The sequence below is a fragment of the Xylona heveae genome, assembly GCF_001619985.1.
Source record: "Xylona heveae TC161 unplaced genomic scaffold L228scaffold_1, whole genome shotgun sequence".
NCBI classification, from domain to species: Eukaryota; Fungi; Ascomycota; class Xylonomycetes; order Xylonales; family Xylonaceae; genus Xylona; species Xylona heveae.
This window is the reverse complement of record NW_017264193.1, coordinates 753,405-781,241: the sequence shown is the minus strand read 5'-3', so window position 1 is coordinate 781,241 and position 27,837 is coordinate 753,405. Positions and strand designations below refer to the sequence as shown.

The following is a 27,837-nucleotide window of genomic DNA, read 5'->3' as shown; positions in this document are numbered from 1 at the left end:
TGTTAACCAAGCTGAAGTAAATGAACCGCAAAGAAAATAAAAGGAATATGGAGGCTCACTTTTGCCCATCTTCTGTGGTACGCCGTCTCTATATAAGGGGAGACTCATCGAGAAAGAAGACGAGTTTGACGGTGGTCAAACGCTACGGGAACGATTGGCGCGCGCCGATGCTGCAGCCAAGCCAGACCAATGCGCGATTGAGACCTGCTTGGCCGTCACAAAAATTGTCGGAGGTAGATGTCGAGGTTGATCTGGCCCGTGCAGCGAAGCAAAAGCCAAACCAAGCAAAAATGAAGAAGGGTGAGAGCGCAGTGATCACGAGGAGTCTATGATGGAGTTTCGATTGGTTGGACAGGAAGGGTCGGGCGAAAAATGATGATGATCAACACGGGGGGATCCTTTTGGAAAGTTGCGTTTGGGGACTCTGGGAAGATGAAATGGACCAAAACAGATTCGGAAAAGGGTCCTTTCAGCAGCCGAAGTCGGCTATTCAGAACGAGGGTACGAGGGTAGGTAGTGGCTTTGGTTGTCACTGGCCTTCCCTTAGGTAGTTCTTTCGACTCACCGTCATATCACCACGAGGTCTCTCCCTCGTCCCTCGCTACTCTTTTGCTCCCGACCGCCTCGGCGCCTTTCCGCTTAAGCTACTGCACTACTGCACTACACCTTACGTGACACCCTCACCTCCTTCTATAACTAGGCAGATAGGCATGTGAAAGTGCTCATTGCGTTCGATGCTGTCAAAGCAAAGCTGCATGATATTCCACCTTTGGGGGGTTACACCTGGAATTTTACGTTGTTTGTAGAATACACTTTGGGTCAGCTCGGCGATATTGAGGCGTTTCGGGGCAACATGGCGTCTGCTGTCCCCCTTCAGGTGCCCATGACGACCGAGGCAAGTCTATTGATGCTATCCTGTCAGCAGGTTCTCCAGACTGACCGTGTACTAGGAAGACCTCCAAAGATTTCACTACCGTCATTATGCTCCTAGTTGCACGACGTATTTCTCTCAGACCTTTGGCGTTCACGCTGGATTTCAGAGCAACGCCCAGCAAGAAGAAGAATATGGTGACGACGACGACGGCCTGGGATATTATTCCGATGGCACGAAGCGGACTTTGACTGATGAACAGATTGCCATGTTTAGACATAGCGAACTGCAAGCTCTGCTTCGAGAAAGAAGGAAACAAAAGCTCCAACAGGAAGAAACGTCGGATGTAATCGAACCCCTTGCGATCAGCAGTGCACCCGACAGATCCAATATCGAAGAAGATGAAGACGAAGAGGAATACGCACGTTTTCTAGCAGAAGAGCGCAAGAATTTGAGCAAATCTGCGAAGAAAAAGAGAAAGAAGAATAAAAAGGGAAAATCGGCGCGTGCATCTACCGACGGCGAGAAATGTCCCCGGAGAATCGCAAGAGAGATGGATGACAGCACAGGCGGCGCTGATGCTGCATTAGATTATGATGAAGCTCCACAGCCTTCGTATGCCGACAAAGAGCAAGAAAATGCCTTATATCATAAACCGGTTGCTGGAAGACGCACCGTGGAATATGGCGACGTTGAGGAGAACAGCCGGGACATATCACGGGAACCTCAAGCATCAAAGGCGGAAAAGGCATTTCAGTGGCCCAAGTTAGGCACAGTCTGAGCTGTCATTCTCCTCCACGACAGAACAAAAGCTATTCATACCCCAGTTGGTAAGCAATCAACTTCCTCTGATTTTAAAACACATCCAAATTGGCACTATGATGAAAACTTTGTTATCGTCATCCTTAGTCGGAATGTCTTGGTTTGTATCGTCACTTGGGTTACTCTTTCTGCTTTCTCGGAATGAGACTACCCAGTGGGATACTCTCCCGGATTCATGTCGAATTAATAATCTTCTCTCTGAAATCAATACCTCCTCTCCACACCTTGCCATTCCGGTTTTATTCTTCATGCTGACTAAATGTAGGATCTCTTTTTATGAACAGTGAAGGCTGGTATGCTGGCAGGACCTGAATGTGTGTGAATTCGCTATGCCGGCTCGCTTCTCTCTGGCATGCTATTACTCTCTCGTAGGGCGAGCCGCCCTGTCCCGTGCCTAGAGCATTATGACTTCATCCTGTCTTCAGAAGTACTCTGCGGCATATTGCTAATGCACTAGGCGCTGTCCTCGGGATGATTATCAGCACGCATTGCCAAAAATCTCTTCCGTTCCTTTCCCGGACGAGATCCCGTGGAAACCGGAATTTTGGACACGTCAGACCTGTTGCGAACCAGCTTACTTGCCTAGCAAAAGGTTTTGATTGGTTGATGTGTCATCTCCATGGACAGAAAAGCCATTGGTCCATTGCGGGATAGATCGACAACAATCCAAGTCTCCTTAGAGTGGCGGAACAATGATATCAGGGTAAAAAGGACCCCAATTTGTTACCGATATCTCCGAGTACAAAATCAATACGGTCCAGCTGATGCTTCGTGGATCATCCCTCATTTCCCGGAGGGAGCGGTGCCCGACCCATTATCGGGCTTGAGATCATGAGTGGAACGTCCTAAGATTCAGGTGACCTCATCTATTCAGACGTTAGGCAAATGAAGTGATCTCACAAAATAATCAAAAGAACCTAAATTCATGCTATCATGCTATCATGCTACCTCTTATGCTGTCATTATACATATTCGTCGGCATTCAGTTCCGCAGGCCGTTTGAAAGAATACTTGTACCAATGCCATTAATTACCTCGGCTCCGATATCGATGGCCCCATTCTCTTTGAAGCCGTTGACCTCGTGACTTTTGATGTCTGGTGCCAAAAAGTTCGTCTGGTTGACATACCATGTCAGGCCCTCGGCATCGACGTCTACATCTGCCATGGTCCATCCGTTGCCGAACCAACCGAAATCATTTCCATCAGCCGTCTCCATTTCAAAATCTTCCCATCGAACCTTCTCCAGAGCGCGCACTGCATGGATGCTGCTTCCAGGCCACAGTGCCGTGACTTTGGGCTGTCCGTTGGCGTCAACTGCGCTTCTGTACCAACTGCTGCATTGCGTAGTGAACACTGTCCGCTGGAAGTACTTGTCGCAGAATCTGCTGAAATTCTCGACCTGCTTCCTCTTCGGCTCAATGGTCCTTATGTTTCCCGTGGACAGTTTCTGAAGAATCTGCCCCACATACTTGTGCGTAGCTTCCATCTGAACGAGAAGGCTCCCTGCTCCCTGGAAAGCGTTGGGTCCAAGTGACTGGAAGAAATTGGGAAACCCGTCCGTGCAAAGGCCCAAATACGTCTCTGCGTTCTTCAAGTATCGATCAACGAGGTTGACTCCGTTACGACCGTAGATGGGAAATTTCCCTTTGCCACCAGGCCTCGTGTCAAAACCCGTTGCGCAGACAATGGCGTCCACGGGTCGGTGTGTCCCATCGACTGTGACGATTCCAGTCGCGTCGATATGTGAGATACGTGTTGGAACAACATCAACTTTAGGAGCCGCCAGAGCCTCGAGGTAGCCAGGACCCGGAGTCAGCCGTTTACACAGAGGCGGGAAATCAGGCAAAAGATGTTCAATCACTTCAGGCTTTCCCTTGAGCCTGTGGCGCATATCCTTCTCGTAGGTTAATCTGTCGCTCTCGTTCTGCTTTCCTCCTCGAATGACAGCTCGGTAATTGGATTGGATACCGAGCTCAAGCATCTTTCGGTAGTTAATATAGGCCGTCGGTTCCTTTGTCCAGGCTGCCTTCTCTTCTGGCGTGTAGTCGAAGTTACCCCCTTCTGTTGTCCGCTGTTTTACAAACTCGTCACCAATGGGTGTCGAGATCCATGTGCGTCCACGAACGTAATGGTCCATGGATTTGACCTTGGGTAAGAGAGCAGGTACAATTTGGATGCCGCTGCTTCCTCCACCAATGACAGCAACTGATTTACCCTGTTAAAATGTCAGCAGAGTTTCCTTTTTTAGTAGAAGGGAGGGTTGGGATGGGAAGTATACATCTGCAACAAAGTTCTCATCCCAATTGGCACTGTGCAGCAACTCTCCCTTGTAGTCGTGCAGTCCTTTGATGTCTGGCCACTTCCATTCATTCAAAACTCCAATTCCGGTCATGAACACATCCGCGGTATCGGTGAAGATGAGTCCCGTCTCCAGGTTCAGAATCTTAACCTGCCATTGCGAGGCAGTCTCCAGCCACCGCGCCTCGAGGCATTGATGACTTAGACGGATATACTTTCGAACGTCATATTTGTCTGCTACCCGTTGCCAGTATCTCAGGATCTCCGGCGCCTCAGCATAGAAACTACTCCAGTGCTCGGGGGAAGATTCGTAGCTGAGCTGGTAAGAGTGAGAGGGAATATCTTGCGAGAAGTAAGCTTAGAAACTAAATATGGCTGGTGTTGAATATAAACAACATACCGCATGCACATCCAGGATATCTAATATATGATGATATATGTCAGCTGTGATACCGTTGATTGAGATCCAATGAGACCAGGAAAAAGGAACACACCTGTTCTCGTACCAAGTCCCACCTATCTCGGGATTCTTCTCATAGATGACGAGGTCAAGATTGGGAACGTATTTCTGAAATTCAATTGCACCAATAATGCCTGAGACACCTGCTCCAATGTATATAACCTTAAGCGGCCGAGCGTCGTCGATGGCTCGCTCTGAAATTAAAGGATCACAGAAATCGCGTGAAGACGCGGTTACGGCCGCAGACATACTGTTCGTAGAAAAAAAGAAGTAACCAAGGAAGGGATTATGGACAATGTATTCTCTCGCAGGTTTTGAATTTCAATGAGGATATATCGAGTCTTTTTCGACAGATACAAGGACTGGTGAAGTTCAGACTGTAATTATATGTAACAAAGCAATGGCCTGGGTATCTTTCGATCTAGATAACAGTTATGAGAGCCAAAGGTCCTATTCTACATTATCTTCCACTTAGAGGTTACAGAGCTTCTGCTCTCCCGAGTTCCTCATCCCCACAGGTGACAAGATTGTCTTCGTTCGGCGATTGAGGGTAACGGCCAAATCTTTTGGCCACCCCGCTTTTGCCAACCATGGCTGCAGGCTGCTTAACATTTCCTATCGATAACTCTCTGATTGGCAACACCCGGTTGATAGATGCTGTCAAACCGACACTCTGGGGCTGACTCTGAACTTGGGATTGAAGGTTGAGGATAACCTACCCGAAGGTCGGGAAGATCGCCCGACGTTGTCCGAGGCATCCGCAGCGGCAACGTTCTCCGACTATTCGTTGTTTACTGTTATTATTATACTATTATCAAGGATACTGTTTGCCATTGTCCCGAGTATTCAGTCAGCTGAGCAATTCAATGCCATCCTAAATATCAAGATGAAATATGCCAAGATTGTTCGTTGACGGAAATATGATAATAAAGTTCGGTTCGTGCATACGAGCTCGCGGGGGCTCAGTTTCCAGGAATTCTGCTGCACTGCACTCCAAAATGAAAATTAAAGGCTGATCCTTGTCGTATCCTTACAACTACCATCGACAAATTTCATCAAAATTTGAGGCTCGTGACACTTCTAGGTTTAAACACATATTTCGAGAACTCAATACATAGATATTATACTACTCCTGCTACTAAAGACTTAAACTACCCTTTCATGATCTCAGATCCCTAGGGTTACATCAATTTCGTATCAAGTCGTAATGCTCTTGGCATCAACCTTGGCCTTCTTCCAGATTCTGGGCAGAGGGCCTGACTTGCCATAGATAGGATCCGAATCCGGAATTGGTAAATTTTCACACTTCTCTGCCAAAATCTTGGTCCTCTCAGGGGGTGCCTTGCCCATATTCATGTCGAACTGTTTGTCCTATCGACGGTATATGACATTAGTATCAGTCCTTATTTCTCACCTCAAACAGTGACTTACCTCCGGGGAATAAAGGCCGATAAACTCGTAGTCACCTTCCGAATCCAGCGAGCAATGGCTGACACCAGCCTTTTGTTCGTGAATTGAGTTAGCGCACAAGGAGCTAGATTTCTCCAACAATGGCAACAAAAGGCCAAAACCGCAGCGCCATCCATCTCAACGGATAGGAACTTACCGGCACAACAAAGACGTCACCAACTGAAACATGTAATTTCAAACCATTTTCCTGGCCCTGCTCGTTAAATTCCGGATCGAAGTCGGTTTTACCCATTGAATACGTGCTGGAGCCCCTGATAATGCCATAGGTCTCATGCACAGTCGTGTGGTAATGAGGAATCTTATATGTGGTCCACTGGCCACCCTTCTTCCAGCCATTGGGCTCAATGGTGTCCAAAATGTCCTCTGGCGCCGTATGCTTCAACACATTACGGTAGACAAGGAGAGGGAAGACCGAATTGGGAGAAGTAGGAGTCGGTGCAACGTAATAAATTTCGGGTTCGACTTGTGCCATGGTCGTTGATGAATGAATAACAGTCACGTTCTTGGGGAAATGACAAGGTGATATTGATAATGCCTGTTTTAAAGGTTGTGGTTTCTTTCCATTCTTCGTATGTTTATATGTTTTCGATTGCAGGAAGCATTAGTTAGTTGTAGAGAGAATGCAGAGAGCAGCACCAGCCTCGTATCGGATCTATTACCCCCATCATTCTCATTATCTACAATAAGAAGCATGTTTTGACGGCACATAGTCAAAATGTGAGTGCGGGGATGAGGATACTTGAAGTGGATTATATCTCCGAGGGAGCATCGGCTGAACAGCCCGAGGGTTATCGGCAGGCTAACCCGGGGTTGGCACCCCGGAAGAAATGTTGGTCACTCATTGCCTTTTCTTCTAGTCGAACCCTTGAGCCACCTTCGCAGACATTTCTATGCTCTCGCCTTGCAGAGCCCGAATTCGGTGAGATCATTGTCCAGACTGAAAGTATGACCGACGTATTGAAAGATAAGTGGCAAACCGGTTGTGGAGGAACTGGGGGGTTTGAGGCGGAGTCAATTCAGAGTTTCGCCTCGGGTAAGCGATATCTCCCTTAACTAAATTATAGGTAGCAAACTAGAAAAAATGTGACTAATGATAACGGGGCCTCGGGTGCAGGACCAGCCTAGTGATAGTAAACTATTTCCCTGGTCCAGTTACTCCCCCGCCAGGGCCATCCTTCATCAGCCAATGGCCCAGTGGGTATAGACCCGTAGTTTCCGGACTCGCCAGCACACCTACAGTATATCCTCGATATTCCCGAGGAAGACATCGAAGATTGTGACTCCTTTGAAAGGAATTCTGGCAGAATTTTTCTTGGATTCTTGTTTGAAAGATAAGGTCCCTTGCAGTATGCAACAATGATGCAGAATTGTGCCAGGTAAACAAACTAGAGGTCGGTAATATCGGACCTATCGAATTGACTATCATCATAACTGTAATTGAATGATTGGCTTGAAATATGGCTGCCATGACGCTTGGCTTTAGGTTTAGGCGTACGTAAGATGTATCACCTTGCACTTGGATGGCCACTATCTGCTCGTTCGAGACTGGGGTGGCGGCCCCTTATCATGACGCTGTCCATGCCTCTCCCTGCCCAGCCAACCCAGATCTATAACGCCCTTTATGCTTGGAGAATCGAGATTAGGGTACACTATCCGAAGTCTGCCAACCGCAGCATTGTGGCTGATATACCTATGAGAAGATCGTTCTGGCTTTCTAAATCACTCCCGTTCCTTCTGCCACACTGCAATTAACCATATATAAGGAGTGATGTCAAACAGGCGTGAATCTTAAACAGTCTCTGTTCAATTCTCTTACATCCCCCAACCGAATTAAAAATTTTTTCTATCCCACGTTGTGATCATCATCATGTCCATTCAGGGTGACCTACCCAAGAAGCAGGAGCCTATAGAGCTCCAGCAGCCGTTGGATGTTCAAGAGGCCGAGATAATTGAGTACAATGAAGATAGAAACGGCCAATTCCACCGTTCCTTCTCGCCGCGGCATGTCCATGTGAGTTAAAGTGCCAGCTTTGTTGATATTTTCAATTGCCAGTCCTATTTGAATTCAATCAGCCGTGAGTCAGATTGGATCTAACAAGCCATGCAAAGATTATTTCACTCGGGTCAAACATTGGAAGCGGTATTCTCATCGGTACGGGCCAAGCTCTGTCGCTGGCCGGCCCAGGAAACATGGTGATTGCGTATGCACTCGTCTGTTCAATGGTCTGGGCTGTTTTGCAGACCTTGTCTGAGATGACCATTGCATTTCCCACGCCGGGAAATTATATCGATTACGCTGAGCGCTGGGTGGATTCATCCTTGGCATTTGGAGCAGGCTTTGCAGAGTGGCTCGGTATGAATTTTAATTCTTTTAACTGATCTTCATTGACTCATGGCTGACTGGCATATTCAAATCAGCCTGGATAGCAACGGTTGGCGCAGAGGCAACATTCTTCAACGTGCTCATTCAGTACTGGGCACGTGGTAATTTGCCACTTGCAGCATCTTGTAAGGATGTCGATTTGGGGCTTGACTGTTCCCACTTTTCACTGACCTAACCCCTGCATTTAGTGGCCATTTTTCTGGCAGTTAACTCGGTCTTATTCCTTCTACCAAACAAGGCGTTTGCCTGGTTTGAATATGTCACCTCTTTAATCAAAATCACACTTCTTCTCATCATCATTACCGTGTCCTTGGCCATGGTATGTGGTGCTGGTCCCAGGGGATACGTCCACCATGGTGAATATTGGAAGGATCTTCCTGTTTTCAAAAATGGTTTCACTGTATGTCGTTTTCCGTTTCTTCGCAGGCTCACGCACCCCTATTACTGGCTAACACCATTCGAAGGGGTTTGCACATGCCGCTCTTCTCGCCTCCTGGGCCGTTGGTGATCAAATCTTTATCGGTATTATGGGCGGAGAAGCTCAGAGTCCTCGGTTCTCTCTGGGCCACGCAACCAAACTCGTCCCCTTCCGCGTCAATATCATCTATATGCTCTGTGTCATGTTCATCACGCTCCTCGTACCCTCAAACGACGATCGGCTTATGGGTGGATCAGGAGTAACTGCCTCTCCATTCATCATTGCTTTGAACGACGCGGGTATTCCGGTCCTGCCGCATATAATGAACGCTGCCATGATCGCTAGTGTCATGGCCATCTCAGCAGAGTCCATCTATCTCTCATCTAGAATTCTTCGAACCATGGCCCATAAAAGACTTATTCCCGAGGTCTTCGCCAAGGTCGATGACGCGGGTCGGCCTCGATGGGCATTGCTGATCACTTGCGCCGTTGCTGTGCTTTTGACCTTTATGAACTTGAGCTGTAAGTGAAGCTTGAATGCACCACTGCATTCCCGATTTCTTACCAAGACACAAGAAAGCATATCTTGCTAACAATTTGCGAACTTACGAACAGCTGGCGGTTCCAAAGCTTTCACCTGGTTGATTTCCATCAGCAGCGCTTGCTACTTTGTCAACTGGATCGTCATCAGCATTTCGTCCTGGCAGTTCCGTCGAGCCTTGAAGGCGCAGAATGACAATCTTTTCTCCCAGCCTTACGCCTGGAAGTCTTCATTGTGGCCTCTGGCACCCACTTGGCTCTTCGTCATTTCTCTACTGCTGATTGCCTGCTGTTTTATTGCTGGTATTAACCCGGTAAGTATTTGTCGAATGGTCCCCTCATCTTCTTCTCCTAATTTAACGTATTCCTTTTCCACTTTGGACATCTTATCTGACATTCTGTGAACAGGGTGGTGACGGCTTCGACGCTACAAACTTTTTCCAATACATTTTCGGTCTCCTCCTCATTTTCGGCTTTACCGCTATCCACAAAGCGATCTATCGGACGCCATTGCGGAATCCAAAGACCGCCGACTGCGTTACTGGCAGACACGAATTAAGTGCAGAAGAACTGATCGAACTTGACACCTACTCTCGGTTATCAAGGTGGCGGCGCTTTTTGACATATGTGCAGTTGTGGTAAAATATACGCGGATATGCCCTGGGATTCTGGGAAGCCCAAGTCGATTTGACAAACGAGACGAGTTACACTTGTGATGATTGCTTGCGTTGGATTTAAAAGAAAAAGGAAATGAAACCATATAAATTATACACTTCATACAGATTTCTAGCGCTTTTCAAAATATAGACTGCCTCACATTCCACTAGAATTAAATCAGCAGATATTATTATTCTGGCTGTGACATTTTGTCGTATAGATGCGTACTCTACTTTGTTGTCGTCCTTTGACAAGCAAATGTGTGGGATTCAGAAGTCACATGACGGACCCTGTCAGTAAGATTGAACCTCTCAGAGTTCGCCGAAGACAAAACTGCAGGTATGGGTGAAAAGGAGATAGCCACGAAATCGATCAATCAAGGATAGTGATGATTGATCGACTGCTTGATTGATTGTCGGCCATAACATCCTCTCGGCCACGCTTGCCGAATCATACATACCCCTACGTTAGCGATAACGCCCCTTATCAGACAAAAGCCGGAGAAACGGGTAACTAACAACCAACTCCACCATTGGACCAGCGCCCATTAGGAATCGAATCCAATATCAGTTGTATACATATACAGCTCCAGGCACAGCCCCGGACATTACAGATAAACTAGTAAACTTAACACTGACCGAGAGCCAGCCACTTGATAGCAGATGGGAGTTATCTAGCTATCTGCCAAGTGCCAATGACAAGAATGCATCCCTGTTATATATAGCGTTTATAGTATCACATAGAGGTACATTTAGAATTTGCCGCTAGATGAACTAAGATAAAGTAGGTAGGTATGCACGGAATATGGTTCTGTGAATGACTATGCCAGGGCATGCAAAGTGCAAATTACCACAAATAGATTACAATTTACATGCCAAGGACCTAGAGGGGCCTCGAGTGGCTCTAGAGCGGTTTTTGCCAAGCGTGAGGTAGGGGAAGTATCTTAATCTATGCAAGGTACGGCGTGCGTCTGATGGGATAACATGTCCAATACTGTTATCAAGGTTGTTTCGAAAGGCGGTTTCATGAGATTATTCATTTTGGATGTTTGGATGCTATGTTCGCTTTGAACAGCGAAACGATGCTTTGAAGGGGGGATAGCTGGAATCCTTTTCGGAACGAAATGTAAAAAAAGAAAAAAATAAAAAAATAAAAATAAAAAAGATTCTAGGAAAAAGGGGAAAGAAATTTAGGTAGAAACAAAGATAGTAAAAGCAGGCGCTCCAGTTACAGATAATTCAGTCCACCGCCAGAGACAATCTCCAGATCGCCTCGAATCTCCCACATCTCGCAGCCGATCCTCGAGCAAATCTCGCGTCGGCGCTGACTGCCTAATTCCCAGAACCGGGAAAGGAGCGAGCCGTCCAGGACGGAACGAGCCGCGATCGGGTCTGCTAGAGTATTGACGGCACGATATGCCCGGGGATTTAATCCGCAAGCGTGTTCGAGGCCGTTAGTTAGTTGCGTCTGCAGTGCAGATAAGCGGCGATACTGAGTTTCCGTTACAGGGGTGATAAGGCCGAGGGCACCAGACTGTGTTGTGACGAGCAATTGTTGCGCAGGGTGCTCGGGGGTGACATCGTCCATGGCGTCGTCGTCAGGCTCAGAGGGAGAGGAGGCGGATGGAAGGCTGGATGGCAGGAGCGTAAGAGAAGTAGGTAAATGTCCAATGTGGAAAGCGCTGCGGTGAAGCAGACGTTGTCCTGAAAGTGAGCGTGGATCTGTGTCCCTCAGATAGCCTATGTCAGCGAAATAACACATTTTTTTCTCTTTTACATTGACGAGGTAATAGATTACGTGTGACGGAGGGGAAGCTCTAAGAGAGGGGAAAATTCAGGAGAGGGAGGTAAGAAAAGACATACGTTCTGGGTCAAATTGAAGGATGTGGAAGTTGCAATCTCCGTCAGCTACAAGAATAAAAAGTTGATTCCCGTCAGGGAGAAAATCGGCTGTCAAGACCTCAAGATGCGTAGTATCTTTTCCAAAGAGGGTCATCTTATAGGGCTCCTCCTATTAAATGAGAAGAAGTCAATACTTTGAATACGGCTTGAATGTTATGATGGCAAAAGTAGTAAAAACTGCTTTCAATCACAAAGAACACATACCGAGTATCCGACAAACCATACTCCCTTGACTGCGTCTCCAAGAACGCAGAGGCCGGTGCCCTTCAGTTCTTTGGCGACGGAAACATAGCATTGCATATCCATGAAAGCAACAGGCAGTAAACTGCCGTCCTCCTTTAATCCGCGAACCATGCATTTCTGCCCCTGTGCGGCGAGCAGAAATCCTTGCGACCCAATCTCGGACAAAGCAGTCACAGCGCCCTTGACTTCCTCTTTCACCACAAGCTTAAGCTTTCGATTTGTCTCTGGCCTTCCAGGTTCGGGAACAACGGTGATAATTTCAAAGATGTAGATACAACCACGAGTCGAGAGATCCTCGCCTCGAATGATGGCTGTGCCTACGGCAACCAGCAACTGACGCTCATGCGTGGTCTCGTTTACTTCGAGATGCAATGTTTTGATGCAAAGTGGCACTTCTGAATGATCAAGAGGGTATCTGAATAAATAGTCAGCATTCAAACTCGAGTGCCCTTTGATATCTGAAATGAGCCTACGTGTCGACAACGGTGTAATTTATGGGGTTGAGGATTTTGATGAACCCATGTTGAACTTCAGGAAGGAAACTGGTGTCTTGAATAAATCAGCATGAGGCTCAGAGACAGTTTTACCCATTCCCATTTCAGGAGACTCACCTTCCTTCTTCCACTCGTGGTGGAAATCGTCATCATCGGGTAGTTTATATGGCACCTTTTCAGTAGTCCCAATAACGTAGGACTCCATAGGCGCGTGATAACACAGGCTTTGTACTTCCTCCCCGAGAGTAACCTTGTGGGAGGCCCAGCCCGTCTCGCCAAATTGAAAGCCGTTAGGAAACTGGGAGACACGAGCGATTCCCTATAACGGAGATTTCAGTATCCCATTGAGTTTTGTCGAGTTTGAAACAATTACCTCAATATCGACGTAGACCCATCCTCTTTCGCAACCAGCGGTATGGAAACCGCTCATCCCTCGAACCGCTTTCCCTCGGAGTTTTATGACCCTGGGCATACTGCACGCGCTCTTAAGGATGAAGCTGGGTGTACTCCCGGGCAAAAAGACTGCGCTATATCCACCTATATTCGAAACTGTGCGCAAAGGATTGGCCCTTTGCTCCATTAGGCCTTTTGCAGCATCTTGAGCCGACTCTGCAGGGCTTCGAGCAAAATGCTGATTTGGGATCTTGATAAAATGAAGAGCAGAGTTGGAGTCGCCAAGCGTTTGCGAAGAAGAATATTTATAGGGTTCGTAAATTACCAGATCGTCATTGGCGGTCCGAAGCTAAATATTGTAAGTACAGCAATTATATTTAGGAGAGTGACCTTACAATCATGTATGGTGATTTGGCAATCTGGTCTCCCAAGTCTGTAACCATTATTTCCATAAGAGTCTCACGAGCTGTTGAGCGCTTGACTGCATACTCTGCCGATAGAATAGGTGGAAGAAAGCTCAAGCTATCGGCAACGTAAATGGGCTTTGAGAGATTCGGCAGATTATAAATCTAATATTTAATGGGTCAATACTGGCTAAAGATACAGGCGAAGAGAGGAGAAGACCGACCTGTAAGGCGCCATCCACGCTCAGAAGAAATAACAGGACGTCGCTTGAAGAGCCACTACCATTCTCCGCCTGCGGAAGAAAGGCCTTTGAGTGATCTTTGTACAATGAGCCGGATAGCCACTTCGTAGCTAGTATTGAGTCTCCACGTTCGACCTCATCGATATCACCGCTATCGTCCGCTTCGAGTACGACAATACTAGAGTCGTCCCGTATTACCAAAAGGTACGGGTCTGCGAAGCTAGTGCCTACGGCCTTGGGCTCGGCACCAGTGAGATCATCAGTCATAGGGAAAATCTGGGCAAGGCCAAGCTCTGTGTAATCAAGTCAGCATTTCATCCCGGACATAAGTTGAACGCTGTGACTGGTACGACAACAAACAAGCACGAGCAATAAAGGATCGTAGTAAACAAAAGATGAGTGATCATATTTTTCTTATGCGACATTGGTCTTAGCCGTGAACGGCCATGCCTTAGCTTCGAAGATGCGGAGCCTGAAGAGATGCACCTCTTGACAACCACTTTCTGCTCAAAGTAGGTCGAGACATAGGAGTACAAATGAAGTAATGTGAACACAATGAAAACCCTCCGATAGCTGCCGCCATCCAGAGTGAAAACAAAGAAAACTTTTGAGTGAAGGGACCCAGCAGCATGCCCGCATAAGCCAAATAGATAAATGGGTGTAACATTTATGATATTTCCAAATATTGGATGCAAAAGGGGGCGTAAAATCGTACGCGACTGAGTAACCTGATTAAACTTACCTCCATCATAACTTCGAAGCTCACCGGGGAGAACTTGGACCACTCGAGTCTCGCCTGCGAGAGTCCCCACGTCAATCGTTCCGCCAGCGGCAGGGTCAAACTCTGTTCCTTTGATTTCTTCAAATCCAGTCGGCGTCAAAGCATATACTGCAGACTCTACTACCTCAGAAGCAGGAGCTTTTGAGACAATCATAAATCGGTGAAATTCGTTGTCCAAAGTATAACCATCGTTCTGCCCCGCCTGATCCTTGCTGGAAGACTGAGGGATGATTCCTTTCGCAAGCGGCCTCTTCGCACTTACAGACCAAACGCCTTGAGCCTCAGGAAATTCAAAGCGACCAATGACCTTTGGGTCTACCTCGTGCTTCAGTACCGATATGCCTCCAGCTCTGTCACGACCCGAAGGAACCACGAGCTCGAGATCTGCAACGACACCCCTAGAATTACGCTCCTCCTCGCTGCGAGGTAGGAAAGCGGGCTGCCCTAATGCCAATTCTCTCATGGGCGCTAGATTCATTATGGAGTCATTTACCTTGAAGCGGTAGTCTCCAGCTTGACTGCGATCAGTGTCTTTGAGGGTTTCGGAGCGATCCTTAGCGTCTTGAGGACCAGCAGAGTATATATCATCATGGTCTTCCAGGTCATCCAAATCAAGATCCTCTTCAGCGTCCGCGAGAATATTGGCGTCGGTGTCTTGTTTTGCTGGCAAACGAGACTTGCGCGACCAGCCAAGTATAACCGAGTCCGAATTCTCACTACCAATGAAGAGCTTACCACGGCCAAGAATGGCGGTGCATGACGCTCCAGCTTCCAAAACACTGCCCCCATTTTCCTCCGCTATGCGACGAATTGACAAACCGGATACGACGCGACCGTCCATTGCAAAGTCAAGAAGAGCAAGCTCACCCGTATTTAGCACGATCAGCATGTCACCGTTTCCAGACCCGAGCTGTTCAATAGCACAATTTTCAAGTCTCATAGCCAAACTCGATTGGTCGGCCATGGAGAACGACGAGCATTGCTTGGCAAACTCGTTGACCGCGACTCCGTTGGTCCTTCCGGACTGATCAACGTGTATCAATTCATTACCACCAACAAGTAGTGATCCGCCTACGGGAAGAGGAAGAGGAATAATCTTGAACAAATCATATGGGAGACCGCCGATAGAGAGAAGCTCAGTGGACTGGCGTTGTTCGAGTTCAAGAGTATAAACTCCATAGGAAAGAGTATCCCGACGTTGAGAAAGAAGAGACGCGGACGGAGCGACCTGAGAAGAAAGAATACCAAATGTAGGCTCGCGGTACTCATAAAGAAAAGTCAGATGGATCGGATACACGAGGCGCGGCTGTATAGACGAGAGAGACAAGACAAAGGATGATGCATATGGAGTGGACCGCGACGAAGATTCCCCATCTGGCTGCTTTGGTGCATCTGGCAGTTCTCCATCGAGGTCCGGATCATAATCATCCATTACCAAGTCATCTCCAGCTTGATGGAACGGAAGTATTGCCAGAGTACGCATGCCGAACTTTAAAACCGCACACCTGCTGCTTGGGTCCACCGTGATGTAGCTCTGGCATTGACTAAGTTCTGGCGCCCAAGGACTCCGTAAGATATCTTCGCTCTCATAATAATGAATTGATGTAGTTGAAATTCCATGGCGCTCGGGATCCCATTCGACCAAACTAAGTTTGGCATCCCGGAAAGCTATGAGTAAAGCGTCGCCGCCCGCCTTTGAATTTAATATTTTCACTCGCGCAAGTGAAGTTATAGTTCCGAAGAGGGAGTATTCGGAAACAAGAACCAATTTCGTGGTTTGAGATCGTTCAGAACGTTGAAGCACCAGGTCCGTGCCTATGAAAGACGTCTCGACATTTTCGTCCTGAAACTCCCGTCTTCCAGCAACCTGCGGATCGTCATAGTTTGGCTGCCGCCCTTCACGGTCCGGATCAACTTCAGTAGTGACTGTCTTCAACGAAAAGATTTGAAGGAGGGAGCTTTTGGCGACAATTAGGTTGTTGGAGTTCGGCGAGGTGAAGGATAGTGTGACCGCATTGGTTACCGCTGTAGGAGGAACAAGCTCATGGAAGCACTGCATATCGACTGGGTATTGGAGCAGCGCCCTTCTGAAAGCATTGTTGTATTGCTTACAACATGGGTTTCTTGGCGCTGGTGTCGGGGGAATCTGCAAGCTTCATATATAAACTCTTCGTCTGAAGTGAGCCCCAGCACCCAGAAATTCATAATACGCGAAGTCGCGAAGTACACTCTTTGAAGGGAACCGGGTAACCACGAGGGAGATCAAGTGACTGGTTATGACGATGATCTTCGTTTACACTACGCAACCAGGGTCCTCTAGCTTCAGCGCCTTGCACGAGATCCAAGGTCTCTGCTTCCGCAATCCTCACGCGCCACCTTGAGAAATTACGGCGGGTTGTCCTGCAATACCCTTCCAAACTACGACCTAATTGTCAATTTGTTTTCTAGGCTTGATATTATACATTACACTGCTCAGACCAAGGATTACTTAATCCAGCTCCGTTCGGGTAGCTGTGACGTCGCCGTGAGAGGTGTCTCCTCCTCAATCTAACACCCGTGGCAGGCCTAAGCCGAATTGTGTCCAATATGGCGGCCATACAGACCACATTGATCTGGATCGCGTATGTAGTTGCTGTTGTACTTCTGATGGCAATCGCATCCATTTTTGTTTTCATTTACCAAACCCCGAGGGATCGGTCTGCATCAGTAACTACCGTATGCATCTTCACACTGAGCGCGTTGTTAGCTACGATTCTTCTGCTCCCGGTCGACATAGCGTTAGTATCTTCCACTACGTCTTCAAAATGGGGCAACAAGAAGGACTGGGCGACACCAAACAGGGTTGATAACATTGTTTACACCCTGAAAATCGTCTACTATACACTTTATTCTCTAGATGCCCTACTCTGCTTGATCGTGGTACCTTTCACGTACTTCTGGTATGAGGAATACGATGAAGTCGCGGCGGAGGAGGGCAATCAAAGCTTTGGACAAAGACTGTGGGGTGCGCTGAAATATACCATAACGTTTATCCTACTAGTCGTCATCCTTTTCCTAGTTGGGTTTTTCGTCCCAGTGGCCAGAAATCGAAAGGGCGAGCATTTTGACCTGGATTATTTCAAAAACTTATTGGCAGAGAACCGTAAGTTCTAACGGCCATCGACGCATGAGCTAATTTTCCGTTGATTTCTAACGTGGTACAGACGGGGAGCGCGCCCTGACCTTTGCGCTCGGGCTTCTGATCACCATTGGAACGTTTATCTATATCCTGTATACAGGTGCCGGTACTGCACTGCTTCCCATCAGCTTGATAAAATCTGCACCGTCAATATCAGCTCCCACGCTGGCTGCAAACACAGCCTCAGAACTAGAACGAAATCGAGAGCGCCAACGGCAGTTGGAGGGCCGTAATGCCGGGCGACAAAATGGACTCGATGCAAAAGATCGGAGAGAATTAGAAGCTTTGGTCCGTGAGGAGAGAACGCTCGTCCGACGGGAGCGATTGGCTGCCGAAGCAAGCGGTGAAGGACGAAGCTGGCTGGTCAGAGCCTGGGTGAAGCTCGAAGCAGTCTTCAGGCCGGTAAAGCTACTTGGTGGTGTTCTGCTTGTGCTGATCTCGGTTATTGTTTGGGTTTCTATGCTCATTACAGGCATCGACAAGGCCAAAAACTCCATATGCAAACGCCACTGCGGATACGTTTTGGGACATATCAACATTTTCCAGCCTATTAACTGGATTTTTGTCCAGTCCTCGAAAGTATTTCCAGTGGACTATATCATCGTGGCGCTACTGGTTCTTTTCTTCTTTGCAAGCTCCGTCGTGGGCATTGCAAGCATCGGTATCCGCTTTTTGTGGGTTACAATTTTTCAGATCCGAAAGGGCCATACGTCACCCCAAGCGCTTCTTATGGCAACTGTCATGCTGACCCTGATGGGTTTGGCCATTAATTATTCTCTCGTCATGATGGTTGCACCTCAGTATGCCACATTCGGCCCTCAGACGTTCTGTGACAAAGCACCAAGGCACCCGGGGGAGCAGCCCGATTGTACTAATCACAGAAGTCTGATACGCCCCTGCTCAGAGGTGTCCGACAACCCTGCTGCGAAGGATGTCTGCACTCCAAGCGTAGTCAGCACATTCCTCAATCGCATGACCCTAAACTTCCCTTTCTTTGGAGGCGTCGACTTCTGGGCCCAATTTGCTTTCTTAGGTAAGTTTTCTCATTGATTTCTTCGTCCACGTATCCGAACCCCTCAATTGACCGGTAATGTTATCAGGGATTTTCTTGATTGTATTCGTCACGGCTCTCATTCGCACACCCAAAATAAACCAGGCACAACTCGACCAAGACGCAGAGGAGGACGAGGAGGAAGGCCTTCTTGCGAGCACCACCAGAAGGTTTGGTGCTACCTGGCAGGACATCACTGGCCGGGCGAGAAGGACGGGTGGTCAGACGAATGGCGCTGGAACCAGCAACCATGACGACTTGAACAGCGACTGAAGAGGATTGCATGCCGCGAACCTGAAGAGGGGAACCAGCTCTGCCTGCCCTGAATTCCCGAAAATGCCTATTCACATCATTTTCCATGTATTTTGCCGTTATTCCAGCGTTATTCCCTCTGAAATTTGCACGATACTGCCCGCTTTGATATCTTCCACGAGGAAATTTGTCGTATAATCTTGCAAATATAAATTGAAACGCTATGTAAAACCTTGAGATCGCGCGTACTTTGTCCATTTATGATGTCTTTCGTCAAAGCCTGCATCGGGTCCAGAGTGACCCTCCTGCCAACAGCTCTTGCAATACAAGTCTCCGTCGCAGCCAAGGCATCGAATAGTAGCATCTTCATTGCATATGACGCACCAGCTTTCGATATCTTCATCCGTGTACTGTGGTAGCGCATTGGTCTTTTTTAAAATCTTGGGCGGCTTCTGCGCCGGATGAAATTTGGGCGCAGAAGGAAGACCGAGGGACTGCAACCGTGCAGCCAAATCATCCCGCGCTTCTGGAAGTGCTGTCGGAACAACCGGAAGCTTCATAAACTCGTCTCTCTCACTGGGCTGCTCAATGCCCCCCTTATTCCAACTGCTTTCTGTCCGAGCTGCCGCAGGCAATACAGAGTCATTGTTGTTGTTTCCCGTGTCTGCTTCCTCATCGACCTTTTCAGTTTCAAGTTCTGCAAATACTTTTGCTACATATTCCGCAGCCTCCTCGTCTTCAGTAGGATGACGCGGATCCAGCGGGGGCGGCGGCATATGTAACGTCCTCCTGCCTGTGTCCGTTGCAGTTTGATTCGCAGGCTCTTCATGCTCAGCTCCTTGATCATACTTGCTTACTTCGGCGTCGGCTTTTGGCAATGCTGCTTCCGCTTCGGTTAATAGATTTTGTATATTCTTCTCCTCTGCAGGATCAAGCTGCCATTGCTCTTCGGGACCCAGGTCTTCTAAAAGCTCTTCTAACGTGCGTTCGTCTTCTGGGTCGTACCCTTGATTGCCGCTGAAAGAATCATCAGGCACTTTATTAGGCTGTCCAGCATGCCTAGTACCAGCAGCACTAGTGCTGGTGCTGCCATTGTTGCTGAGGCGGAGAAACCGCGAAGAAAGATCGAATGATGATGAGTCGCCAGCGCGGGCAAGTGATGGTGTGGAAGTAAGTTGCACATGGGAAGGCTTTAGCGCATTGAGACGCGCGAGCAGTCGGGCATCATCATTGTTATTATTGTTATTATTATCATCGGCAGAAGGTTCACTCATGCTGCTCTACTTTAGGTGATTAACGCGAGAGCTCCTCGTCAATTGAAGTTGGACGTTCCATTACTGTGGTGTGGAGATTGTGGATGGAGGCTTCCTCCGCGGCCAGGCAGGCCGGGTGGTCCCTGCGGTCCGTTGGTCGGCTCCACTAGTGATAACCGAGCCATCGAGACTTTTGGTCCGAGGTCTATCAACTTGAATTTGGAATTATTCTGGAAGGAAAAGGTTGTTCAAGCATGCTGCATATTATTTTGAGTCCGTTTATTAGCTTCTAATTAGATGTGAAATGAAGAGGCCAGTCAATGGAAGAATGTGAGCTTGAATGAAGCACAACGTAGCGCTTTCTGCTTTGTCCTAGGAAGATGTCAAAGGAAAAACACAAAGGTCTGATATTTGAAAAGAAACTCTTCGATGAGATTAATCCAAGGCTGAAAAGGATTTGGGAAAAAGAAATGTTCAACTCTCTCTACGGAGTACGCTGATTTCAGGTCGTTGTATCCTGTAATATCGCTTTCCAGTGGAGGGAAGCTGGGGTCTGCTCGAAACAAGGGTCTCTTAGAGAAAACGCTTTCTCTGTCTTCTCCGGCGCTAAGGAACTCGTCCCGGCGATTTTGCTGCAAAAGGGAGACCTAAATGCGTAGATCAATTGGTCGGCCACTCACTGAAAGAGGCATGTGTTTCCCCACGAATAGATAAGCGACTTGAGTTAAAGACTGTCATGGGACAATAGCCAACGAAAGGTGAAAAGCCATGTTCCCCCACCGAGGACAAGTCGATAAGGGGTGACACTATACAGGGGATTGATCCTAGAAAGGCATGTTCTTTTCCATGCATGATAAGACTCCACGCAACATGCATCGATCAAAGCCCTCCGTGTGGCGCTATATGCCTGAGAGATAGCCTTTGCAAAATGTTAAAGATGAGCATGAGCTCATATAGAGGCTATATGCAGGATTTGTGAGGTGTTTTTCATACCAGAAGCAAGGAAGGTTGTTTATTTCTATACGCTTTGCATTGATCCTCCATTAATCTTTTCAACTCAAGTCTGATGATACCCTTCTGAAGACAATGACTGAGAAAAAGGAGCCCATCAACTCGGAAGTGGTCTCAGCCACCGAGGTTGGGGCTACTGAGTTTGTTGACGATGGTGACGAGCTGCATAGAAACCTTTCAAATCGGCAGATTCAGTTGATTGCGATCGGGGGTTCCATTGGAACTGCACTCTTCGTCAGCATTGGATCAGGCCTGATGGAGGGAGGCCCGGCCAGCTTGTTCATCGCTTTCATTGTCTATGGCTGCCTGCTCGCAACAGTAAATAATTGCATGACTGAAATGGCCGTGTATATGCCTGTCAGCGCCTCTTTTACCCGATTCGCAGGAAAGTGGGTGGATGAGGCATTTGGTTTCATGGCCGGCTGGAACTTCTTCTTTTATGTCGCCGTCCTGATCCCTTGGGAGATTTCGGCCCTCAACCTTGTCCTTACTTTCTGGAGAGACGATATTCCGATTGCTGCAGTCTGTGCCGCCTGTATTGTTCTTTATGCGTAAGTATTTTCCTCCCAAGTCATTGGACGGCGGCTACGGGCCGATCTAAAAGCAAAGAAGAAATGCTCACACTATTTGAAGCGCAATTAACGTTTTCACGGTCAAATATTACGGCGAAGCAGAGTTCTGGCTATCAGGCGGCAAAGTAGTTCTGATCTTGATCGTCTTCTGCTTCACTTTTATCACCATGGTGGGCGGTAATCCAGACCGTGATGCCTACGGATTTCGCTACTGGAAACACCCAGTAAGTATTCCTTCAGTGAATCATCTCCTTCAGACCTCTGTGCCCTAACAGCTTTAGGGAGCCTTTGCGGAATACGTAACAACAGGATCGCTTGGGAGGTTCGAGGGATTCCTTGCGGCGTTATGGGAGGCGGCTTTCACCATGGTCGGCCCAGAATATGTTGCAATGGTTGCCGGAGAGACAAAATTTCCCCGCAGAAATCTTAAAGCCGCTTTCAACACCGTTTATATCCGATTCGGTGTCTTTTTCATCCTGAGCGCTCTGTGTGTCGGAATAGTCCTTCCCTATAACGACCCCACTCTTGTTCGCGTACTAGACGGTGGCTCTGGCGGTGGTACAGCTGCGGCATCGCCGTATGTTATAGCCATGCACAACATGCGCATCAGTGTGTTGCCGCACCTCACCAACGCTCTGATGGTGACCAGTATCTTCTCTGCTGGCAACACAAATGTGTATGCCGCCACACGCACTCTCTATGGACTGTCGCTCGAAGGTCAAGCGCCCAAATTCCTTCGAAAGTGTACCAACAACGGAATTCCAATTTATTGTTTTTGTGTGGTGATGTTTTTCCCTTTGCTATCCTTTCTTCAAATCAGCAGCGGCTCAGCGCAAGTCATCACATGGTCAGATCTCCCTTCTCCAGACAATCCGGTTGGGAAACTAACGCATCTTAGGCTTGCCAATATTACAGAGGCGGCCCAACTTATCGACTATATCGTCATGTGCATAACATATTTATGCTTCTACCAAGCACTGAAAGCGCAAGGCATTGATCGTCGCACGCTGCCTTATGTTGGATGGTTTCAGCCATATTGTGCGTGGATCGGACTTGTGGGAATGATATTCACCGTCTGTACCTATGGCTACACGACTTTCCTTCCTGGTTGGTGGGATGTCGGAACATTTTTCAGTTACTATACAATGGTGTTCGTCGGGGTCATTACTTTCGCTGGCTGGAAGGTGGTCAAACGCACCAAATTTGTGCGCCCGCACGAGGCTGATCTTGTATGGGAGCGACCAAAGATTGATGCGTACGAAGCAGCTTTTACCGAGAAGCATGTCAGCTTCTGGGTTGAGTTGCAGCAAATGATGGGGTTCAAAAGGAAGCCTATCTCCGAATCAGCTTGAAATTAATCATTAAATGCAATTGTTTCTGATTATATGTGCATAGACTTTATTAGTTGTTCAGACATAGATACCTCACATTTCGTTTTCTTCTTCCTCCCATTTTTTAGCAATTGAGGAGATTGTTTGATAGATCACGGCTACTTGACATCTCAATAGTATCATTATGTTTGATTACGCGTTCCGCTTGTTTCAGCCAGCTCACTATATGAGCACCTGGGGTTTTCTCGCGCTACCATTCACTGCTACTGTGGCAATCTGTTGGAAGAATAGCTGATACGATGAATCAACTGGAAAGATCTCGACGTTTGGGGATTTCAGTGTAGTCAGTACGTAAAACAGGCGCATACTGTCGTCGAGCATATATTATTGAAAGTGATCCTGAAGCGTGAAATAGATATGGTATGCAGAAAGGCAGTACATGGGTATTTAAAGCAAATATAAAGTCTGTCTAAATGCCACTGAGTAAGGCAAGTGCGTTTTCGAAAGCCTTGACAACCTTGATGTCTGAATTTGATGGTAAGCCGGTGAGATGTAACATATCGGGTGCAAAGCCTACAATGCTGTCTCTTCTCTTCCAGACTCCGTTCAGCCCGCTGAACATATCCAACACGCGTCTTTAGTCTGTGATATGTCAGTTAGATATTCTGAATGGTTGAATGGTAAAAACTCTTGTCTTACCGTTTATAAGAACGGTCATTGTCATGTACCGAGACTGTCTGCGCCCATTCTGCGAAAACCTAAACAAGCATTCAGCGCAAATTGCCAGAAAGGATATTTACAGTTCTCACAGTCATGAGTTGGTTGAATTGTATGTGTATCTCATGCTCTTTGCCCTCCCACTTCTTGATCTCCTCGTGATATCTCTTTTCAAGTTCTTCCCAGTCATGAGACCCGATTGGATCGCTAGGCTTTTCTTCAGCAACTGACCCAGGGTCTGTCAGAGGATCACCATTCCCATCTACTGACAAGCTGTCTTGCAAGTCTCTTCTAGACCCATCCGCCGGACCATCTGTGGGTTTGTACTCCACTTGCTCCTCGGGTCTAGCCATTTCACCATGCGACCGCTTTCGCGTCGACCCAGCCAAGTCTGTAACCTCTCGAAAAGGAAGGGTCAATGACCCTGGAGAAGTGGGAGGCGTTGTTGATGTCATGGACAATAAGATTTATCATATCATAGATATAAAACCATCCATATTACCTCTAAAAATGCGGAAGAAGCCTTCATGCTAGTTCTTGCTACAACGCGTCGTCGTTGTCCAACACGAATGCACGTGACCAATTATCTCTCTGGAGTGATAAGGGTACACTAAACCCAATGTAGCTGACAGGCACATGACGCTGCCTTAAGGAGCTCCCCTTCACTACCTCATCGTAGCCTGTACTTTCGCTGATTCAAGTTCCAGTAAAAAGACGAATTCATATTACTCAAGATCAGGATTCATTATCGCTTTCATGTTATATGGCAAATCACGTATGGACTGGAATAGCGTTACCTTCGACACGACAGGGGACGAACTGATCGATACATCTCATGATCTCCGATAAGGACGGACTTGGCACTGTACTATGCAGTGTGATATTTGTTTAAGGAACCCAAGCTCAAAATTGCCTTTTTATTGCACGACATGCGCACGCGCTGCAGTTTATGAAGTTCGCATAGAACATGCCCGGACACTCCTTCACAGAGAGGCGCTTGGTCATCAAATCGATAATATCGTTTCCGGAAAATCTGGGGAAGGGAACGCCAAGGGCGGTTTGAAAGACGTCAACAACGTTGAGCAAGGTTTAGAGAGCAATGCATCAGCTCGGTGGACCCTCGAGATAAATAAGACCGCTATACAGCAGTCTACTGGGCGGGTTCAAGAGCTCACTGACCATGCAGAAGTTCTGCGGAAAGAGATCTCAAATGGCCGAGCAGAAATCAATAGGCGGAGGGCAGCACTCGCGCGTCGTCGCTCTGATATCTCATCTATAACTCATGATATTGGTATTCGCCGAGAAGCGGCGGCTGCATCGGTCGAGAAAAGCATTAAACGAACCGGGTATAGATGGGATTCACTGCATAATAAGACCGTTGATGCTCGAGTGTTCCTTTGTCGAGAAGCGGCGAACCTGTATGGCCTTCGACAACGTCGACGGAGAAAAAATGGTGTCATTCGGGAGGACTATAGCATCGGAGGCGTTGGTATTGTTGATCTGAGAGACTTGAATGGTAGGTACTCGTTTCAAGATAGATCTAAGACAGTGTGCTAAACAATATGCAGGAGTGACACCAGCTCAGATAACTACGTCGATGACCAGCCTTGCGCATCTTCTTGTGCTAACCTCACATTACCTACTCCTCCGTCTGCCTGCCGAGATTGTTCTTCCTCACCGTGATTATCCGTTGCCGACGATCTTTTCACCAACTTCTTCTTATTCTTCGCGAGAAGTCCCGTTTCCTGGCTATCCTCTTCCGCAGTCCTCCATCTCAAGTCCACCAGAGTCACGCTCCGGTGAAATTAAACAGTTACCTCGACCGCGACCCTTGTTCCTTGATCGGCCTCTTCCTTTGTTGGCTAAGGAGGATCCCCAAGGATACTCGCTATTTATTGAAGGCGCCACACTTCTGGCATGGGACGTCGCATGGGTATGTCGGACACAGGGACTGCACGCTGGAACCAACACCTGGGAGGAGATATGCTCTCTAGGTAAAAATCTTTGGCAGCTGCTCGTTGCCCCTCCCTTTCAACCTTCCCCTAAGCCCTCAACAATGGCATTACCTCGGAGCCCTTCAAGCAAGGATATTCTCAACCGGCAAGAACCCGCCAAAGACCTTTCAACACCGCCAAAAGAGCAGACGTCCGCTGCCGCTGCCCCTTCAACTACCCCTTCTGCAGCCGTTTCCAAGAGGCTCTCACTTGGACATTACTCGCACGGCACATCCCATTCATTCCTCAACGGTGCAGAGGGCTCGGAGTATATGCGCACTTGGAAATTACAAAGCCCGATGAAAATTGTCGATCGGGTCAAGGCCGCTCTTTTGGGCGAACTAGCCGGTGCTGAGTGGGAGGTCCTTGATGAGCATGAATGGGAAGATAATCCTCTAGAGAGCGGTAATGGGGCAGAAGCAAAAGCGGCAATCCCAGCATCGGCTGCCGGCATTGAGAAGGGCGCTCGCCCTCTATCAAAAACTTCAGCTACTCACGATGTCCCGATTCAGTCCAAAGCGTCAACTGTAGCCACGCAAGGCTCGAACCAATCAAATCCACTGGTGCCAAAGCAAATCATAGGTGCTAACCAAGATCAAGCTGCGGAGCGGGCGGACGGGAGAGCAAAAGGCACCAGTGGGTGGACTAAATTAAAGAATAGATGATCATTCAATCGATTGTTGTTGGGAATTGAGCTCATCTAGACACGGTCGATTTAAAATGGAAACGCTTTCTCGGCGAACATGGAGTCTTCGGCTTGTTCTTTTGTCCGCATAGCATTTTCTGCTGTTATTCTTTCAGGACTTGTCGTTTCATAAACCTTGTTGGACACATGAAATATGGTGAATAGGAAGTTCAGGGGTTAGATTGGGAGCACATATTGGGATTTTTACTCATCTGGATGAATGATCTTCATGAACACATGCATGGCAGCATCTTCTCGAATGCGATCAAATGGCTGCGTGTGGAGAAACTGGGAGTTAGAGATTCGGCGTATTGTATTTCCGGTCCTTGAACATTATTTCCCTTCTCCGCTCCTCAGGGGATTTCCTTCCTCTTTTTCTACATTTTTATTTAAGTTTTATAATTCTACTCTATTGAATGGGCATTAAGAATTTTGCTTTCTCAATTGATCAACTGAACATTGGTCACTTGAAGAAATATGCACATTGCTTACTGGGTTGAATTTCTTCTGGCCCAACACAAGCAGTGTGACAAAGGTTTTCATGGGTATAAATGATCTGAGACAAAGACTGTCTCAAACTGGTGATTTGTTAGTCTTATTCCAAACAGGACCCAGGCATGGGGTGATCACACAAAATAGACCGACATGTGCTTTTAGCCTCGTGCAGCTCGGCCCCTCATTAATGACAAGCAGTCAAGCAGGTTGTCGAGGGAGCAGCAGCAGCAAGGAAAAGCCCTGTATCAAGAGGCGAAATAAAAATAGACACAGCACACTGTGTATTGTGGACAGTCAATCAGTTGGTGAGTGAACTTTCCTGTATGGCCCTAGCATCTTCCAGGCTCGTGCGCTTTCCTGCAAGGAGAAGAAGTAAGACACGAGATTTGCCTCGTTTACTACACATTGCACAGTGCTGTGTTTTTGCCTAATGCAGTGTTGCTGTATAAGACGGGAAAGTCTGACGCGCTTTTCGTAAAGGTAAGTTACGGGAAGTATAATGCTGGGTCTCTCCACCCATCTGGGGTAATCGCAGTGATATCATGTATCATGACGACATTTCCGCTCGTTACCTCTTGTCTCTGCGTCTGTTTTACAGCTTAACCTCTTACAGGTCACTTTTCAAATTTGGCTCGCCGTCCATAGACGAGTTCAAGGTAGGGACCGCTTGAAATTAGAGTTCTGTACATGCCAGAGGGTCAAAATTTCGCTTCAGATCGGACATCTATCCTACATTGATCCAAAGACGGATCCGAGCGCGTGCTCTAGGATTCAGAGCTATACTAATACGGAGTATTTCGTCTCAGGTATGATGAAATCGATCATAATGCGATCATTGGACGACCCTGTCCATAGGAAGACAAGGAAAGGGACGGCGGCAATCCTGACCTTGGTAGAGACAGGATTTAGAAGCTCGACGTCA

At 47.6% G+C, this 27,837-nt stretch overlaps 10 protein-coding genes across 10 annotated transcripts; 5 read left to right on the top strand and 5 right to left on the bottom strand.

The window, feature by feature from the left end:
- Positions 1-853: 853 nt before the first annotated feature.
- L228DRAFT_264548 (hypothetical protein) lies at positions 854-1,652 on the top strand (the record flags this gene model as incomplete). Its single annotated transcript, XM_018334593.1, has 2 exons — positions 854-877; positions 951-1,652. 2 exons carry the CDS (start codon positions 854-856, stop codon positions 1,650-1,652), a joined length of 726 nt encoding a protein of 241 aa, XP_018191677.1.
- Positions 1,653-2,675: 1,023 nt separating this feature from the next.
- On the bottom strand, positions 2,676-4,700 carry L228DRAFT_235230 (FAD/NAD(P)-binding domain-containing protein; the record flags this gene model as incomplete). The annotated part of the gene is made up of 4 exons (XM_018330699.1): positions 2,676-3,908; positions 3,972-4,333; positions 4,392-4,411; positions 4,486-4,700. The coding sequence occupies 4 exons, from the start codon at positions 4,698-4,700 to the stop codon at positions 2,676-2,678; spliced, it is 1,830 nt and encodes a 609-aa protein (XP_018191676.1).
- An 879-nt stretch (positions 4,701-5,579) lies between these two features.
- L228DRAFT_242531 (hypothetical protein) lies at positions 5,580-6,619 on the bottom strand. Its single transcript, XM_018331457.1, has 3 exons — positions 6,058-6,619; positions 5,883-5,951; positions 5,580-5,822 (listed from the first exon to the last, which is right to left on the bottom strand). The coding sequence occupies exons 1-3, from the start codon at positions 6,391-6,393 to the stop codon at positions 5,649-5,651; spliced, it is 579 nt and encodes a 192-aa protein (XP_018191675.1). The 5' UTR covers positions 6,394-6,619; the 3' UTR covers positions 5,580-5,648.
- Positions 6,620-7,788: 1,169 nt separating this feature from the next.
- L228DRAFT_257607 (AAT family amino acid transporter, variant) lies at positions 7,789-9,914 on the top strand (the record flags this gene model as incomplete). The annotated part of the gene is made up of 7 exons (XM_018334002.1): positions 7,789-7,932; positions 8,031-8,274; positions 8,340-8,429; positions 8,493-8,704; positions 8,769-9,243; positions 9,337-9,575; positions 9,670-9,914. 7 exons carry the CDS (start codon positions 7,789-7,791, stop codon positions 9,901-9,903), a joined length of 1,638 nt encoding a protein of 545 aa, XP_018191674.1. The 3' UTR covers positions 9,904-9,914.
- Positions 9,915-11,009: 1,095 nt separating this feature from the next.
- On the bottom strand, positions 11,010-16,556 carry L228DRAFT_242528 (hypothetical protein). Its single transcript, XM_018331456.1, has 9 exons — positions 14,338-16,556; positions 13,578-13,888; positions 13,345-13,518; positions 12,930-13,298; positions 12,674-12,875; positions 12,536-12,611; positions 12,024-12,477; positions 11,781-11,928; positions 11,010-11,639 (listed from the first exon to the last, which is right to left on the bottom strand). The coding sequence occupies exons 1-9, from the start codon at positions 16,433-16,435 to the stop codon at positions 11,146-11,148; spliced, it is 4,326 nt and encodes a 1,441-aa protein (XP_018191673.1). The 5' UTR covers positions 16,436-16,556; the 3' UTR covers positions 11,010-11,145.
- A 195-nt stretch (positions 16,557-16,751) lies between these two features.
- On the top strand, positions 16,752-19,080 carry L228DRAFT_242527 (putative lysosomal cobalamin transporter). The gene is made up of 3 exons (XM_018331455.1): positions 16,752-17,518; positions 17,580-18,587; positions 18,655-19,080. The coding sequence occupies exons 1-3, from the start codon at positions 16,963-16,965 to the stop codon at positions 18,876-18,878; spliced, it is 1,788 nt and encodes a 595-aa protein (XP_018191672.1). The 5' UTR covers positions 16,752-16,962; the 3' UTR covers positions 18,879-19,080.
- On the bottom strand, positions 19,079-20,131 carry L228DRAFT_264542 (hypothetical protein; the record flags this gene model as incomplete). Its single annotated transcript, XM_018334592.1, has 1 exon — positions 19,079-20,131. The coding sequence occupies one exon, from the start codon at positions 20,129-20,131 to the stop codon at positions 19,079-19,081; it is 1,053 nt and encodes a 350-aa protein (XP_018191671.1).
- A 1,852-nt stretch (positions 20,132-21,983) lies between these two features.
- On the top strand, positions 21,984-23,404 carry L228DRAFT_242523 (general amino acid permease AGP2). The gene is made up of 2 exons (XM_018331454.1): positions 21,984-22,540; positions 22,592-23,404. The coding sequence occupies exons 1-2, from the start codon at positions 22,059-22,061 to the stop codon at positions 23,043-23,045; spliced, it is 936 nt and encodes a 311-aa protein (XP_018191670.1). The 5' UTR covers positions 21,984-22,058; the 3' UTR covers positions 23,046-23,404.
- L228DRAFT_242522 (hypothetical protein) lies at positions 23,178-24,246 on the bottom strand. The gene is made up of 4 exons (XM_018331453.1): positions 23,834-24,246; positions 23,724-23,782; positions 23,602-23,666; positions 23,178-23,549 (listed from the first exon to the last, which is right to left on the bottom strand). The coding sequence occupies exons 1-4, from the start codon at positions 24,194-24,196 to the stop codon at positions 23,494-23,496; spliced, it is 543 nt and encodes a 180-aa protein (XP_018191669.1). The 5' UTR covers positions 24,197-24,246; the 3' UTR covers positions 23,178-23,493.
- A 135-nt stretch (positions 24,247-24,381) lies between these two features.
- Positions 24,382-26,847, top strand: L228DRAFT_242520 (hypothetical protein; the record flags this gene model as incomplete). The annotated part of the gene is made up of 2 exons (XM_018331452.1): positions 24,382-25,257; positions 25,310-26,847. Coding segments are annotated over exons 1-2 (1,733 nt in total), but the record flags the coding sequence as incomplete, so codon positions are not given.
- Between the last annotated feature and the right edge of the window lie 990 nt (positions 26,848-27,837).

Excerpts from the sequence above, each read along its gene's own strand:
- L228DRAFT_242531 (XM_018331457.1), bottom strand. The coding sequence starts at position 6,393 with ATGGCACAAGTCGAACCCGAAATTTATTACGTTGCACCGACTCCTACT. Across the intron at positions 5,952-6,057 it reads GTGACGTCTTTGTTGTGCCG|GCTGGTGTCAGCCATTGCTC; the intron begins GTAAGTTCCTAT and ends CACGAACAAAAG. Across the intron at positions 5,823-5,882 it reads TCGGCCTTTATTCCCCGGAG|GACAAACAGTTCGACATGAA; the intron begins GTAAGTCACTGT and ends TACCGTCGATAG.
- L228DRAFT_242528 (XM_018331456.1), bottom strand. The coding sequence starts at position 16,435 with ATGCAGTGCTTCCATGAGCTTGTTCCTCCTACAGCGGTAACCAATGCG. Across the intron at positions 12,612-12,673 it reads CCACGAGTGGAAGAAGGAAG|ACACCAGTTTCCTTCCTGAA; the intron begins GTGAGTCTCCTG and ends GATTTATTCAAG. Across the intron at positions 11,929-12,023 it reads TATGGTTTGTCGGATACTCG|GAGGAGCCCTATAAGATGAC; the intron begins GTATGTGTTCTT and ends CTCATTTAATAG.
- L228DRAFT_242527 (XM_018331455.1), top strand. The coding sequence starts at position 16,963 with ATGGCGGCCATACAGACCACATTGATCTGGATCGCGTATGTAGTTGCT. Across the intron at positions 17,519-17,579 it reads AAACTTATTGGCAGAGAACC|ACGGGGAGCGCGCCCTGACC; the intron begins GTAAGTTCTAAC and ends AACGTGGTACAG. Across the intron at positions 18,588-18,654 it reads GGCCCAATTTGCTTTCTTAG|GGATTTTCTTGATTGTATTC; the intron begins GTAAGTTTTCTC and ends TAATGTTATCAG.
- L228DRAFT_242523 (XM_018331454.1), top strand. The coding sequence starts at position 22,059 with ATGGTCGGCCCAGAATATGTTGCAATGGTTGCCGGAGAGACAAAATTT. Across the intron at positions 22,541-22,591 it reads TCAGCGCAAGTCATCACATG|GCTTGCCAATATTACAGAGG; the intron begins GTCAGATCTCCC and ends AACGCATCTTAG.
- L228DRAFT_242522 (XM_018331453.1), bottom strand. The coding sequence starts at position 24,196 with ATGACATCAACAACGCCTCCCACTTCTCCAGGGTCATTGACCCTTCCT. Across the intron at positions 23,783-23,833 it reads AATTCAACCAACTCATGACT|GTTTTCGCAGAATGGGCGCA; the intron begins GTGAGAACTGTA and ends ATGCTTGTTTAG. Across the intron at positions 23,550-23,601 it reads GGAAGAGAAGAGACAGCATT|ACATCAAGGTTGTCAAGGCT; the intron begins GTAGGCTTTGCA and ends CATCAAATTCAG.